Source organism: Haliotis asinina, chromosome 8 (genome assembly GCF_037392515.1).
Source record: "Haliotis asinina isolate JCU_RB_2024 chromosome 8, JCU_Hal_asi_v2, whole genome shotgun sequence".
Taxonomy (NCBI): Eukaryota; Metazoa; Mollusca; class Gastropoda; order Lepetellida; family Haliotidae; genus Haliotis; species Haliotis asinina.
The window spans coordinates 6,990,261-7,007,131 of NC_090287.1; the positions used below are offsets into that span (position 1 = coordinate 6,990,261).

Genomic DNA, 16,871 nt, shown 5'->3' on the forward strand with positions numbered 1-16,871 from the left:
TTTGAGGAGGAGCAATATTTAGCCAAAATTTCAGCCAACTTGTTTGCAATATCAGATTTTTCTGTTAGTATGTTATTATCATCTTTGAGAAGCTGAATACATGTACTCCTGGATCTGGAACCCTTGTCTTTGACTTGTCTCAGATACATACTACCGACAAGAAATAAGGGAACTAATGAAATAATAGTGAATTTGAAACTGCTTTAAATATCCACTAAATCAAATTTAGGCGTCAAGTTCAATATCTGGTGTGTCCACCATGTTGGGCAACACATTCACGGCACCTTGATGGCATGCTGTTAATCAATTTCCGGATGGTTGCCCGTGGTATTGCCCGCCATTCCTCTTGGAGAGCTGCACCAAGCTGGGCCAGGTTGGCGGGTCCTGGGTCCCTGGCGTACACCCTTCGACCAAGAACGTCCCAGAGATGTTCAATTGGGGACAGGTCTGGGGACTTAGAGGGCCAGTCCAATGTCTGGATACCTTCTTGTCGGAGATAAGCGGAGACAATTCGGGCCCGATGTGGTCTGGCATTATCATCTTGGAATACAAAATTTCGGCCGATAACTCTAGCCAATGAAGCCACAACAAGACGCAATATTTGGTCAACGTATCGCTGACCAGTCATGGCTCCGTTAATGATGACCAAATCTGATCGTCTGTCATGTGTAATCCCACCCCAAACCATGACACTACCACCTCCATATCGATCATGGTCAAGAATTTCTGCTCTGGCATATCGCTCCCCGCTCCGACGCCAACAACTTTTTCTGCCATCTGTGATTCGTAGGCAAAACCTTGACTCATCAGAGAACATGGTGTAACGCCAGTGGCGCATAGCCCGTCCCTGATGCTGCCTAGCCCATGTCAATCTTTGGCGCTTATGGTGAGCTGAAAGGGTGACACCCTTAAACGGCCGTCTTGCTTTCAGACGAGCTTGATAGAGTCGGTTTTTAACGGTTGAGGTTGAAACGCGTCTTCCAGTGAATGTGCGGAATTCTCTATTGATGGCAGGTGCCGATTTAAACCTATCGCGTAGAGCAATTAACGTAATGAGACGATCCTGTCGTGGTGTCGTTGATTTTGGTCTACCACGCCCAGGTCTCGTTGCAACCCCACCCGTTTGACGGTACTTATCCCATAGGCGTGAAATTACACTTTTTGATTTACCCATCTGCCGGGCAACTTCACATAATGATGTCCCTCCCCCTCTATCATCCCCACAATTTGTTGCTTCACCGAGATACTGCCTCGGAGGCATTTCTGTCAGTAAGTGTCAATCTCTATTGCATTAGTGATTGCGACTTCTCCAGTACATTTACAGGAGTTAACTTCTGTCTGCACGTGTAGCACGTGCTGGGCATGCATTATGCGAAATTCCATTGTCATTGGATGTTGCGTTTAGGAGATACGCCACGATAACGGACCCTGTCACAGTCAAAGTCATCTACATTCAATTTCTAGGTTCCCATATTTTCTGTCGGTAGTATATACTATTCCCAAATTCTGGAAAGAAACTTAGTAATGAAGAGGTAGAAAATATAGAAGGAGAGATAATATACTGAGCAAAAATGAAACCTTGACACAGGTAACTTTGATTTGTTTTGTTTCTATTCATTGGACTATTTCAAACAGTATCTGTAGTAAAAGTAAGCATCGTGAATCCTTTAATTTCATGAAATTGTAAAGTCACGTGCGTTCGTTGACTTTGTAGCCTAGAAAAATGAAAAACTGTGCACGTGCAAACACAAAATCATCAGGTCAAGTGGTAAATGTTTGCCTGAACTGAATAAGCACAGATTTGTCACTGCAACTTCCACAAGTAGAGATGTTTCGTGGAAGGATAACCCCACAAACTGTCAGAAATCGATTGCGTGCCCATAACGGACCAATCTAAATGCCTCCTCATCGCCGCAACCGACTTGCGTGGGCAACAAGACATATTAGGTTTACTCAAAGGCAGTGGAATTCGATGTCTTCAGTGACGAATCTCGATTCCAAAATTAAGATTTGCCGACGGCAGGGACCGTGTGTACCGCAGACGAAGTGAACGTCACGCTCAAGTCGGCGTCCGTGAAGTTGACCGATTCGGTGGCAACAGAGTCATAGTTTGGGGATCTCTTTGCGCACACGGACGTTCTCTTCTTGTTGTTGTTCAATGAGAACGTAACTGCTGTCCAATATAAGGATCAGATTTTGCAACCTGTGCTGCTTTCGTTCATGCAGAGACACGTCTCTGTACTAACGTTCCAGCAAGACAACACAAGACAATACAGCAGTTCTTACACACAAGTTTCTAAGAAATGCCGGTGTTCAAATCCTGGATTGACCTCGAGCCGATTGAACACATGTGGGACGAACTGGGTCGACGTGCTCGTAAACAAGTAAATCCACCACATATCTTCAACGTGTCCTTGTTGAGCAATGGTGACGTCTTCCTCAGGCAGCGTTCACTAGCGTTCTGAGATCCACGAGGAGATGTTGTGTGGCTGTACGAGACATCAGAGGTGGACACAATCGTTACTGAACAACTCAGTTCCATTGTTCTCCATTCTGTGAACTTCATTTTGGAGGGAGTCCGATATCATAAATGTTATCAACGTTAAGGACAAACGGGGAGACGTGTTTCTGTTTTCTGTTGATGTCCAGGTGTTCTGTGCACAGCATACAACTAGCATAATTGTCTTAAAGTAAGTATTACAATTATGGTCCCCAGAATACTGAGTGTCTAGTTTTCATTTTTGTTCAGTGTATATGAAGAACTACCAAATGCTTTGACGAGTATGGAAAAGATCTGAAAAGACTCGGACCCGACGGATACTGATGAGGTTTTCAAATTCTTTTGGCACAACTTCCATAAATACCGTCTATTAAATATGGTTACAGAAATGACTCAGTTAATGCCAAGGTATTACAGCAGGTCTACCAAAAGAAAATAAGCCTAAATGGTTAGTACTAAACAATAGCGACCGCTATCCCTTTTAAATGTTTTTTTTATAAACTTGCATCTGCAGCTATAGCACTACGCGTTAAACAATTACTTACAGGATTTACACATGAAGAACAGAAAGGCTATATCCCAGGGAGATTTACTGGGGAAGTTTCAGGACACGTGTAAGATGTAATAGATTATTTAGATACGTTAAAAGAGGTCTAGTGATAGATTTTCAAAAGGCGTTTGACTCCGTATACTGGAACTTTATTCAGGAAGTTCTATATTTTAACTTCGGCGCTACTTTTCGGAAATGGATTCAACTTATCAAAATTCAGAATCCTGTGCTTTGGTCAGTGGTTCTGCCAGTTCATTCTTTAGAGTAGGTCGGGATTACAGGCAACTGGATCCCATTTCTCCGAACATATTTATTTTATGTACTGACATGTTAACGCGATTGGTTAAAAATAATACTCCAATCAAATGGTTAAAATAGGCAGTATTGAACATTAGCTGGCACAATTTGCTGACGATACATTTTGAACTTAGATGGAACACGAAACATGTTTATATGCAGTTACGAATATTCTCACCATTTTTCGCTGGTTCTCGGGACTGAAAGTAAATATCAATGAGACAAAGCTGATTGGATTAGAAAAGCGTAATAGAATGAGTGAGTGAGTTTAGTTTTACACCGCACTCAGCAATATTCCAGCTATATGGCGGCGGTCTGTAAATAACCGAGTCTGGACCAGACAATCCAGTGAACAACAACATGAGCATTGATCTGCGCAATTGGGAACCGATGACATGTGCCAACCAAGTCAGCGAGCCTGACCACCCTATCCCGTTAGTCGCCTCTTACGACAAGCATAGTGGCCTTTTATGGCAAGCATGGGTTGCTGAAGGCATATTCAACCCCGTGACCTTCACGGGTCCGTAATAGAATGAAAATATGCAAAAAAATTGCAAAGATATTTGGGCGGAATCCTTTAAACTGCTAGGTATTCACTTTGATGTAGCTTTAGGGAAAAAAAGATAATTAAGAAGTGAAATTTAAAGAGATAGATAACTTAATGAGACCATGGTAGAGTGGAACCCGTCTGGGACGAAATGCTATTTCTATTATTTATACTAATTACAATCCCTGTTGATACCAAAGCGTAATCATTTTATGCAACGATACTAATTCATATGGAATGATAAACCAGACAAAGTTAAAAGGAAAGAATTATTTGCAATATTCCAGTCGGTGGTATTAAAGTTCCAAGTATGATACATTTTTTATACGCTCCAAAACGTTACTGGGTTAAAAGACTTTGGAATTTACAAAATAGTTATGTTACTTTTCTCTATGAATCAAATGTCATACCCAGGAAAAGTTTTAATGGATTCAGTATATATTACCGATTATGTACGACAAGGTAAAAATGGATTAGTCAATATTCTTAAGGAATTGGCTTGAAGCGGGAATAAAATATATTAATGACTTTGTCAGCTCTCAAGGCAAATTTGTATCTTTTTGGAGTTGAGGAATACATACAAAACTAAATGCTACCCACTTATATTTTATAGACCTAGAAATGCTTTGAAGGTTTATTTGAACAAACATGTTGGAGAATGTGCTTTGCCATTAAGTCAGTTGATTTTCCCTAATAATATCTGTAAAGTTAAAGCGGGTGGAAAGGGTTCAATTTTATAACATTTTAATAATGTATTACATGTATTTAACTCTAAGTTTACTGCGACTTCAGCAAACTTTAAATGATACAAAGATATTACTGATGGTCCCGAGGCCTTAAACTGGAGAAATATTGACGAAATACCATTTAGATGTACAAGTAGTACTCATTAACGGTGACTCCAATACAGAGTAATAAATAGAGTCTTTCCTGTTGAAAAATATATTTTCAAGATTGAATATAAACAGTCCCCAGTGAGTACTAAAGGTAAAGAATTAGACTGTGATATCAGTAACTTATTCTGGAATTGTAAAGACGTCAGCTCTTTCTGGACTGAAATTCAACATTGAGTAAACGATGTCGCGAAAGCTAATGTTATTTTGGGACTTCCTGGTAAAAACAATGTCTCTTTAAATGATCTAATTCTGGTGACAAAAGATCTTATTTTTTAATCATTTTTCAAACAAAGACAGTTGAGTCTTGAAATTATCCAGCAACAGTTGACAAACTACTATAATATTACTAGAGCAACAGTATATTCAACTTGTGATTACAATAAGTTTACTAAGTTTTGTTTCGTTTTATCACCGATTATTTGTTTGACACCGCTTAGGCTGCATAAAAATATTAAATGTTTCTCGGGCACATTTTTTCAGAAGTGACAAAGGCGGTAGGACTTTTATTTTTAATTTTTGATAAAAAAGTATCGGGGGAGGAACACATTTCAATTTTATCTTCGCTCAGAAATACAGTTTGGAAAGTTTAGCAGGCGTTAATGAATTGTAGATTCAACCACACCCGTTCCTATAGACACTCATTCGTATAGTCGACAGATGGATGATCGGAACGCAGCCAAGTCAAAATTATTCTTTTTTAAAATGGCAATAAAATTGTTACGCGCACAAGTAAGAGTAATGCGCCCATGCCCGAGAAACATTTCACTTTTTTAGGCTTATGAATGATCTAACGTTCATGTTTCATGCCACATCAACTCGTCATATACATTGTTTGAGTCAGTTGTAATCAGTGATGTGTAATGTGTCTATGTATGAGATATGATGTATGATGTGATGTACAGAAAAAAAGTGGAATAATAAAAAATATGTATATAAATATATATACTGGCAGAAATACAAATATACAAATACAGACTAAAAGTCATAGAGGTAGTTGTACCAATACCAAAAACAGGATCATTTACAAAAATCATATTTGTGCAATATCAAATACTGTGAAGTCAGGTCCAAAGTGGTGGATCCCTACCTCCACCAGGATCCCTACCTCCACCGACGCAAAGGTTCAGAATATGAATTAGAGCTTCATTTGTCTGAAATCTGTCGCCATTCCATGAATACATGTCAAATAATGAGGCGAGTTAAACGGTTAAGAAAGCAGTGCATAACACAACTTTCAAACGTTTCTTAGTGATTCAATATTTGTCAAACTCAGATTGATGTTGGTCTGTTTGCGCCAGTTGTTCGACATTAACGGAAGCGAACAAGATCTGGGTGGCTCCGAAAATACACAAGTACAGTAATCAGGACAAGTTCACTTCGTTTGTCCTCACCTCTGTCTCAACAAGACTGACCTCTTGACCTCCAAATACAGATTGATTCGGAATGACCATAAGGTCAAGAATCACAAACAGGGTAGATATTGATAAGATAATAAAGGAAGATATATAAGACAAAAAAATATACATTCTTCAGAACATACATCAACTCTAGAGACCATGAAGCTGATCCTCTTCCTCGCCGTGTCCTGTGCTGCTGTTGGTGAGTTCAGTACTTCGTCTGTACAGTTCCAGTTACTTCTATTCTATGACCCCCCGACTGTGCTTGCTCCTCAAAGTATTGCTCATTTGCTGGGGGACGCGTCTCTTACTCACAGTATCAATCACTTGTTTGTCATTATGAGAACGAATCCATGTGAATGAATAATTGGACTTCTAAACAGAACAGATCCTATCATCTATGCAACAAATAGCACATGAAAGTAAGTGAGGCTATGTTGTTCTAAATAAACCTCAGACTGTGACAGAGTCCCAGGCAAACAAAACCAGAAAGAGCATTTGCGGAAAGAAATGAAACATTTTCAGTATCTGTCGATATTCGTTTCAGTTTTGATCAGCAGTGAGGTGTGCAGGGATGAAAAAGACTGTGACCATGTGACATGTGACAGTGCCACAAAGCTTGGCTGCTCCCACGGAGAATGTACTTGTCTGACTTCTCCCACCGCTGGAACCTGCGCACAAGGTATGAACATTATTTGTCAATGAACCCATATTCATGATTCAGGTTATTTTGTCAGGGCTTTTACATTGACAGCATTAGTACAGATATATGCTATCAGACAGTTCTCCTAACTATAAGTGCCTAAAGTGCCAGTCACTTAGAGTTAGGAGTACACACATACACTTACCCGTAAGTCCTGAACGAGTAGTAAGGGCGTAAGGTCAGAATTAGTATGGCAGTTGTTTAACGTTGCCTTGTATTCCAATAATAGAGCAGTTTGTCGGATATATCTGGGGGAAAAGTGTCGAGGGCTGTAGGACTATATTTTTAAATTTTGATAGAAAAAAAAGTGACAAGGGAGGAACACATTTTTATTTTTTTTTTCTCTCAGAAATACAGCTTGGGAAGTTTAGCAGGCGTTAATGAATTGTTGATTCATTCACACTCGGTCTTATAGACGTTCATTCTTATAGTCGACTAATGGATGATCGGGACGCGGACAAATCAAAAGTATTCTGTTTAAATGGCAATAAAAAATTGTTACGCGCACGAATAAAAGTGACGCGCCGATGCCCCAGAGACATTTCGACAAAATGAGATATGCGGTTTACACCCTTTCTCCTGTAGCTGTACACATTGCTCAAGGTAAGAGGGGTGTTTATATTTCAGCAACATGCACCGCCCGCACTGACTGCAGCAGCTGTTTGTGTAGAGACCAGCGTGAGAGCCGCCATTGCTACGACGGCCACTGCCTCTGTGGACGTGGTTTTATTCCTGGCATGTAAGTAACCGAGACTGTACTACTTTTGAGGAATGATTGTGTTAATGAGTTGAACATAGCTCTAAATATCAGGCGTGATGACGAAGGTGGACACTGTCAGTGTGTTTGATAAATTCATATATAACCCGTATAGTCAAACATAACCAATACCATAGTATAATTCTCTCTCACACACACACACACGCACGCACGCACGCACACGCACACGCACATAAAAAAGAAAAAACATACAAATACATACATATATATACACACGCACGCGAGCGCGCGCACAGTTGAGCGTAGCGTCTATGAAGAGGGTCGCCACCCTTGTTTAAAGTGTTTAACTATGCAAATGCACATGAATATTATAGATAATAAATAATAATAATAATACACTTGAACAAGTGTGCCATATGAATCATACGAAACACATGCCACGTTTTGTATGGCCCTCCCTCTCGCTCGGGCACTACAAAATTTCACCCTCGCTTTGTATACGTCGTATGGCACACTTGCTCGTAAATTATGTATATATAAGTCCATTCTTCCGGCAGTGTTTAAGAGTGTCGTACAGGTGTCATTTGTGCAGTGGGGCGGCGAGGTAGCTGTTAAAGCCTTCTCTGATCACACCGAAGACCCGCATGGGTACAATGAGTGAAGCCTATATCTGGTGTCCCTCGCCGACTCGCCGAGTGTTGTTAAAAGCGGAGTAAAACTCACTCACTCTCTCACTCACTCACTCACTCATTTGTGCAACAGGTGAAGGAAAGAGAGTTCAGTCCTGACGTTGCATTGAAATTGACATGTTTCAGACACACTGGGACGACATAAAGATATTATTCTCACAGCTCGACATAAGGCGCGTATTTGCGTATTTTACTCAACAAAAATCAGATTTACTCAATTAATTACAAATCTGGGAGTACAAAATCAGAATCACTTAAAACCCAATAGGTCTATAATACCTTGCGTACTTTACTCAGTTAACTAAATTGACTTGCGTCTAATTCGTCGTGGCACCCAAACTCTACAACAGCATTAGCTAATGGCAGGCGATGCCTGCATATACTATCATAGCTGTAGCCACTGTCCGGATTTTACTCGAATAGTCACATGACTTCCTTGTTGAATGTTCAGAAATGGCTGCCAAATGTTTGGCAATATAACGATTACTAAAGACATTTAGTCTATTGAGATGCATTTACATTTATATATTTAGAACAGTTAAGTACTCAATAAGGATGCGAGGGTCTGTGTAAAAGTACTCACTTTTAACTAGTGGCAGTATACAAAATGCCGGTTACTCCCCCCAAAATGCAATTAATCATACATAAACAGACATAGGAGTAAATACTCCTAAAAATATTATCTGGAGCTCTGTACTCTGTAAACATATCCGAAGTGTAGCTGGAATATTGCTGGGTGCGGTTTTAAACTGTGAAAATTTTATCAATGCAACAAAGGTATAAAATATAGCAACGAGTTAATCATGTCTTTCACAAACGTTATACTGATAATGTGTTTTTCTCTTCCAGTGGCAAATAGGAGACTAAATGAAGATTTGATACAGTTGTTTTTTGTCGGTCTTTTTTCTTCATTTATTAAAACATGTAACAATACTGCTTTTTGTATGGTCATTTTATTCAGAGACGATGCTATTGTGTGAAAGGTTGCTTGATGGTGTCAAACATGTGATTTCCAGTTTTAAACCTACTTTGATTTGTACACGCCATGGCAGTATGACTTTGTTCACTTCCTTCACATCGGAGGGTGGAAGGGTCAAATCATACATTAGGTCGATAACCAAACATAATGGTCACTTATTAGTTGAGTGACATGTAGAAGTTGTGTTGATGTATAACGGGGCAGGCCTGTGGATATACAACAATTACTTCTTTAATGTTGATGTAAGAGACGTTTAACTGCAAACATCGTTATGAACTCTCCCTGTTGTTGTTTTACACGATATTGTGTGAACTAGGAATTGGGATGTGAAGTAACCGGAAGTTTCTCACTGGACTAGAATGCACAGAGTTATCTCCTGTACACCAGGCTGCTACCTGTTCGTAAATGTTTTCCCCACAGGGTTCCCAAGTAGAAATAGCTATGCTGTTAAAAACTGTTATGTGTACGTATGAATACAGACTGGCCTTAATGCAGCAATAAAGAACAAATATTTTAGTTAACCAGTAGGCCTTTCATAGAGAGCACAGTGAAGTGAACACACCAACCCCACCGGATGTCACCTGCTTGAAACTGTCGCTGGTCACGTTCAGGAAAAGTCATTATGTTTACGAAGTAATCACTAAATATTGAAAAAAATATGGTCAGGATTAATTAATGAATGCATGGTTGCACATGTACATGAAATAATACACCACACTTATTCAGAGATCTATCAGATCATGGATGCCAAAAGATTCAGCCTGCCTCTGATTCTAGATGTGCACCCTCGTGATCGCTGCCTCTGCCGAAACTTTGCGAAAGTCTGCGCGTCGATTAGAAATATATTTTTAGATGACCCCTCGACTCGAAATTCTTCGTGCAATTCATCATGCCTTTCCTCCGACCACATCCCCATTTTGTGCGGACCTATACTGGCATCCATTCGTACCAAGATGATTTTGATGAGGGTCAAAATCGGCTTTCATTCGACTTACAGAAAGAAAAACAATACAGAATTGAGTGAGTGAGTGAGTTGATATTTAACGTCACATCGGCAATATTTCAGCCATATCGTGACGAGAACGTTTAACACTGAAATGGAATATATGTATATCATAAAAAACCTGTTAACGAAGGACAGTAAAACAACTAGAATATCACAAATGGAATTAAAACTAGCATGGAAAGTTAAAACTAATATCACTATTTGGACAATACAATATAAAATTAGGCTATAGATTGCCAACAACTGAAGGTAGATCACCATACTAGGGGCCATGGGGACTTACAGTACCTTTTCTACCTGCATGGACCCTAGTTGGATTTACACCATTCCTTCTGATGTTAGCAATTTAGTCACATCTAGCCACAAATTAAAAACACACATATAGTACGATTAAAAACAGTGGAAAGTCTAAACGTACATGAAATGTTTTTGGACTTACGTACCCTCTCAGGAGGACAATAATTTTACAATACTTCAACCCCCTTTGAGGGTACATCCATTAACGATCTCAGTTATTAATCTAGACTACCAATAATAAAAAAATATATATACTCAACTACAAAAAGTTAAGGACCACTCCTATTTTTGTAGAAAATGTAATGATGTTCTTGAGTTTGAATTATGAAATTTTGGCCCCGAATAGCCCCCATAGGTATCTGGCTCTCCACTAACTGCCAAGTCCGTGTTGCACGTGAAATTGTGGAATGTTCATTATAAAGGCAACTGAGTCAATTTCAGTTTCAGTCTTCACATTTGTGAGATGCAATTGGGTACGCATATGACATTGGTTGAGCGTCTCTTGACAAAATTTGAGTTTCTTGACAAGCCAAAATGCCCAACAGGAGACATTTATCGATTGAAGAGGCAGCCGAAGCTATTGGTCTTGTGAATGCTGGTCTTTCGTACAGAGAAGTGGGCAGAAGACGTGGAGTCAGCCACAGCGTGGTCAGCAGATTACGTGAACGGCATCAGCAGACTGGAACAGTGAAGGAAAGAGCCAGGAGTGGTCGTCCCTGCAAAACGCCAGGACAGTCAATTGGCAGTCATTGCCAAAAGAGACCGATTAAAATCAGCCAAATCGATTAATTCCGAGTTCAGAAACATCACTGGCATTCAATTGTCTGATCAAACCGTTAAAAATAGGCTCCACCATCACAACTTGCGTGCTCGTAGACCAGCTGTTCGTTCACCTTTGGCTGTGCATCACAGAAGAAATCGCCTAGAATTTTCAAGAATACACGTCAATATGGACAGGGCTTCTTTAAGGAACATCTTGTTCACAGATGAATCCCGTTTTTTGCCTGGATTTTCATGATGGTAGGAGGCGTGTTTGGAGGATGAAAAATGAGAGATTTGCTAACTGTAATGTGGTGGAACATGACAGGTTCGGAGGTGGGTCTATCATAGTTTGGGGGGCGGGGGCATCTCTCTTGACGGTTCCACAGACCTGTATGTGATTAGGAACGGCAGTTTGAATGCTGTGAGATTGTGTGATATCGGGATGAGATCTTGGATCCAATTGTCAGACCGTATGCAGGTGCTGTTGGCAATGATTTCATACTGATGGATGATAATGCTCGACGTCACAGAGCAAGAATCATCAATGATTACCTTGCAAGGGAATCTATCGTCCGTATGGATTGGCCGGCATACTCACCTGACCGTAATCCGATAGAACATGCTTGGGACATGCTTCAAGCACGCATTTCGCAACTTCCGGTGTCTCCAACAACTCTCAACGAGCTTGCAGACGCACTTGTTCAAGAATGGCAACGGATTCCCCATTAACTCCTTCAGAATCTTGTCCTCAGCTTCACCAGAGGCTGTCAAGCCGTGATCAATGCTCGTGGTGGGCATACTCGATATTGACATGGTTTCTGTCCAGTTTCGTGGCGCACAGAGACATCTGTAGAAACGCTTCATAAGCCACCACCTCTCAAAAAATCTGTTTATCTTTGAATAAACACATTTTCCTGTTCTTCTTGCGTTTATCCTTTTTCCTGGCAATGTCTTTTATCTGCTTGTAACTGAAAATTGCATACATACAATATACATGTGTGAATATTAGGAAAGATATCCATGGTCCTTAACTTTTTTTGTTGAGTAAAAGGCCTATATATGCCTATTTACAATTCATTTAACAAATCCATTTTTTTAAATGCAATAATTAAATGAGGACTGATATTCGTAAAAAGATCCTCATAGTACGTGATTTAAAGTAGGTATCCCTTGCGATGGAATATCCAACACAGTTAAGTGAGTGAGTGAGTTAATATCTAACGTCACATCGGTAGTATTTCAGCCATATCGTGACGAGAACATTTTGATACTGAAATAAAATATGTATATATTATAAACACCTGTCGTCAAAGGACAGTAAAACAACTAGAATATCACAATTTTAATTAAAACTAGCATGGAAAGTTAAAACTAATATCACTATTTGGACAATACAATATAAAAACAGGCTATAGATTGCCAACAACTGAAAGTAGATCACCATACTAGGGACCATGGGGACTTACAGTACCTTTGCTACCTCCATGGACCCTAGTTGGATTTACATCATCCCCCTCAGCTGTTAGCAATTTAGTCACATCTAGCCACAAATTAAAAACACACATATACTACGATTGGAACAGTGGAAGTTTAAATTTACTGTGAGTGTTTCTGGAATTACGTCCCCTCTCAGGAAGACAATAATTTTACAATACTTCAACCCCCTTTGAGGGTAAAGCCATTAACAATTCAAGTTACTAATCTAAACTACCAATAATTAAAATACATTTATCTGTATACATTTACAGAACACACCATTCAAAACTCAACCAAAACAAATCAATTTCTTTTAAAAAAACCTCTGATGACCACTGCAAATCTGGACTGACAACCCAAGTAGGTATAACCGACATAGGGTTTTATTGCATGTAATTTATTGATGCCTACTTGGGTGTCCCACTTCTCCTGCATCATATCACGAATATAAGATCTAGTGGTAGCTTTATAGTCAGTGTATGGACTAAGAAGTGGTGTCACAGATTTGTTGAGTGCTGCCTTTGAGGCAAGATCAGCCATTGTGTTGCCAGAAATGCCAACGTGGCTGGGTAACCAACAAAAGACGATATCGTATTGGCCAGTAGCAAGATCATTAATTCAATAATTTCTATTAAAAGTGGATGTTTACAAGAAAGATCCTTAATTGCCTGAAGGCAAGAAAGGGACTCTGAAAACATGATATATTGTTTATATTTGGGATGTCTTTGAATATATTTAAGAGCTGATAATAATGCGTTTGCTTCTGCAGTAAATATAGAGCTGTTATCTGGTATTCTAGTAGACATTGTCCTGGATCCAATGACAGTAGCACAAGCCACTGTTCCACCGTCCTTGGACCCCCATCTGTAAATAAGGATTTATAATTGCTATATTTAGTTTTTAATTAATTATATTCTTGTTGATATTGTAATTCATTAGTTTCTGATTTTGCAAATGATGTTAACGTTAGGTCAACTTGTGGCCTAACCAAGAAAGAAGACGGGAAGGAGCTATATTTTCCAGCTCAATGCCGGAAGCAGAAATGAATGGATTAATTCGGTGCCCGAGAGGTGGAACAAGTGACGATTTCCAGTTGTGTAAATCCTCATGAAGGGGATTGAACACACAGTTATAGGCAGGGTTACATTCATTAGCATATAATTGGGTAATATATTGTAAAGACAATTTAATACGGCGTTGTGTTAGAGATGGCTCATCAGCCTCAACATAGCGACTGTCAACAGGGGAGGTTCTGAAAGACCCAAGACAAAGTCTTACACCCTGGTGGTGAACAGAATCAAAAAGTTTAAGATTGTTATTACAGGTTCCACCATATACGATGGAGCCATAACCAAGTTTAGATCGTACTAATCATCTGTATAAGTGAAGGAGGGTAGCTTGAGTTTGAAACAACTTTCAACAAATCCAGCGCCTTCAGGCATTTAGCTTTAAGGGAGTTAATGTGTGGTAAAAACGTTAAATGAAAATCGAAAATTAAGTCCAAGAACTTAGCCTCCTTGACAACTTTAATGGAAGTATTTAGTTGGTTGATGTCAGTATGGTAACTATTACTACCAGACATACATCATTTATTCTCGTAAAGGTTTATTTTATGTTTTCTTACCTTCTATTCACATTTTTGGTGTATAGCAAAACCACCGAGAAGCCGCACTGAAAACGATACAGGCGCACATATTCTTGTCAGTTACTTTGCTCAGTCGATCGTTACATGTACTATAATACCTCATGCTTTATTCTTATCTATGAGAATTGATTTACATCATAGCTTAGATTATTATGGCTGAAAAGTTTGAAATAATAACTGCAAATTGTAGAGGCCTCAATGACTCATTTAAGAGAAGACAAATTTTCAGACATCTTAGGAATAGAAACCCATCAATATGTTGTCTACAGGATACACACTTTACAAGGGATATTGAACAGAAAATAAGTTAAGAATGGGGCTCCAGCTAAAAAGACAGTATTAAAGATTATGGAAACGCTTGACCTAAAAGATCCTTGGCGTGAAGCTAATCCATATAAAACAAGATTTACATGGAGACAAAAAAAACCCTATCAAACAATCAAGACTCGATTTTTTTCTAATTTCACATAATCTAATTGCATCAGTAGAATCATGTAACATCACCCAAGCCTTCAAATCAGACCATTCACCTGTAGAAATGGTATTTAAATTAACAGAACTAACTAGGGGAAAAGGTTTTTAGAAATTCAATAACAGTCTTTTAAGAGATAAAGAATATTTCATGAAAATAAAATAAAAAATCAACCAAACGGTAGAACAATATAGACGACCAGATACAAATAACCAAGATGATTATACAGTTGATGACAGCCTCCTTTGGGAAACTCTTTTTCTAGAAATACGGGGTGAAACCATTCAGTACTCATCAAGGAAAAAGAGAAATACAGACACACTAGAGAAGGGCCTGTTATTAGAAGAAGCATCTGTTCAAGTAAAACTGGATGAGACTAAAGACATTGAACTAAAGAAAAAACTGTCAGAAGACATTTTAATAATAAACCAACAACTTGATGATATAAGTAGGGAAAAAACTAAAGGTATTCTCATAAGGGCTAAAGCAAGATGGGTTGAAAAAAAGGAGTAAACCCACAAAATATTTTCTGAATTTGGAATCAAGAATTTTCCTTAATAAAAGCTTCACAGAAATCCAAGATACCTCTGGAAACATGATAAAAGATCGAAAATTAATTGAAGAAGAAGTGAGAATGTTCTATTATAAACTTTATCAATAGCAGGAAATATCAGATGTTGACTTAAACCAAGTTTTTAAAGATATCACTGTTCCAATCTTAAATGATGACCCAGTATCACTATTAGAAAGAAATCTCTATGACAGAATTACTAGAAGCCCTAAAATGAACACAAAATGAGAAGAGCCCTGGGACTGATGGTTTCACTTCTGAATTTTACAAATTTTTCTGGAAAGATCTCAACAAATACCTTTTAAATGCTATTAATTACTCTTTTGATACAGGCGAATTATCTATTACTCAAAAACAAGGACTTATAACTTATATAAAGGGAAATAGACCTAAACAATTTATTAAAAACTGGAGACCAGTCTCACTTCTTAATGTTTCCTATAAGCTAGCTTCAGGTGTCATTGCTCAAAGAATAAAATCTGTCTTGCCACATTTGATCAATGAAGATCAAAAAGGATTTATGTCAGGTCGCTATATTGGCGAAGCCATCCCGCTTATTTATGACATCATGCATTACACTGAAACCTATCAAATCCCAGAACTGCTTCTTCAAGTAGACTTTGAAAAAGCGTTTGATACAGTTGACTGGAAATATAGAGACAAAGTTCTAAGTTTTTTCAATTTTGGCCCAGTAAGACAAAAATTGATAAATATACTCTACAAAGATATAAAATCTTGTATTCTTGTGAATGGATTAGCTACACCTTTCTTTCCAATATCTCGTGGCTATCGTCAAGGCGACCCATTATCACCATACATTTTTAAATTGTGTGTAGAAATCCTCGCCATTATGCTGAGAAATAACAAAAATATTAAAGGTGTAAAAACTGGACATATTGAGTATATTCTCTCACAATTTGCAGATGATACAACTATTACTCTCGATGGAACTGAGAAATCCTTATATGCAACAATTTATGAATTAACTTTCTTTGTTAGGTTCTCGGGATTGAAAGTTAACATTGAAAAAAGTAAAATTATATAGATCGGATCTAAAAAGAGATCAAAACATAAACTATGTAATAAATAGAACCTTGAATGGGTAGAGAGTTTTAATTCGCTAGGAATAGACTTTGATGTAGACTTGGATGTAATGGTAGAAGAAAACTATAATAATGAAGTACAAACATATCAAATTTAATGAAAATCTGGTCACTCAGGACATTAACTCCACTAGGAAGAAATACAATACTGAAATCACTTCTCTTGCCTAAACTGTATCATCTCTTCTCAACACTACCTAATCCAACTCTGAGGGTGGTTGATGAACTGCAAAGGAAATGTTTTCAATTTATTTGGGGTGGAA

General features: G+C 38.5%; 1 protein-coding gene across 1 annotated transcript; it reads left to right on the plus strand.

Annotated features, from left to right (window-relative positions):
• Window positions 1-6,346: 6,346 nt before the first annotated feature.
• On the plus strand, window positions 6,347-9,156 carry LOC137294370 (serine protease inhibitor Cvsi-2-like). Its single transcript, XM_067825374.1, has 4 exons — window positions 6,347-6,389; window positions 6,735-6,869; window positions 7,518-7,629; window positions 9,147-9,156. Exons 1-4 carry the CDS (start codon window positions 6,347-6,349, stop codon window positions 9,154-9,156), a joined length of 300 nt encoding a protein of 99 aa, XP_067681475.1.
• The last annotated feature ends 7,715 nt before the right edge of the window (window positions 9,157-16,871 follow it).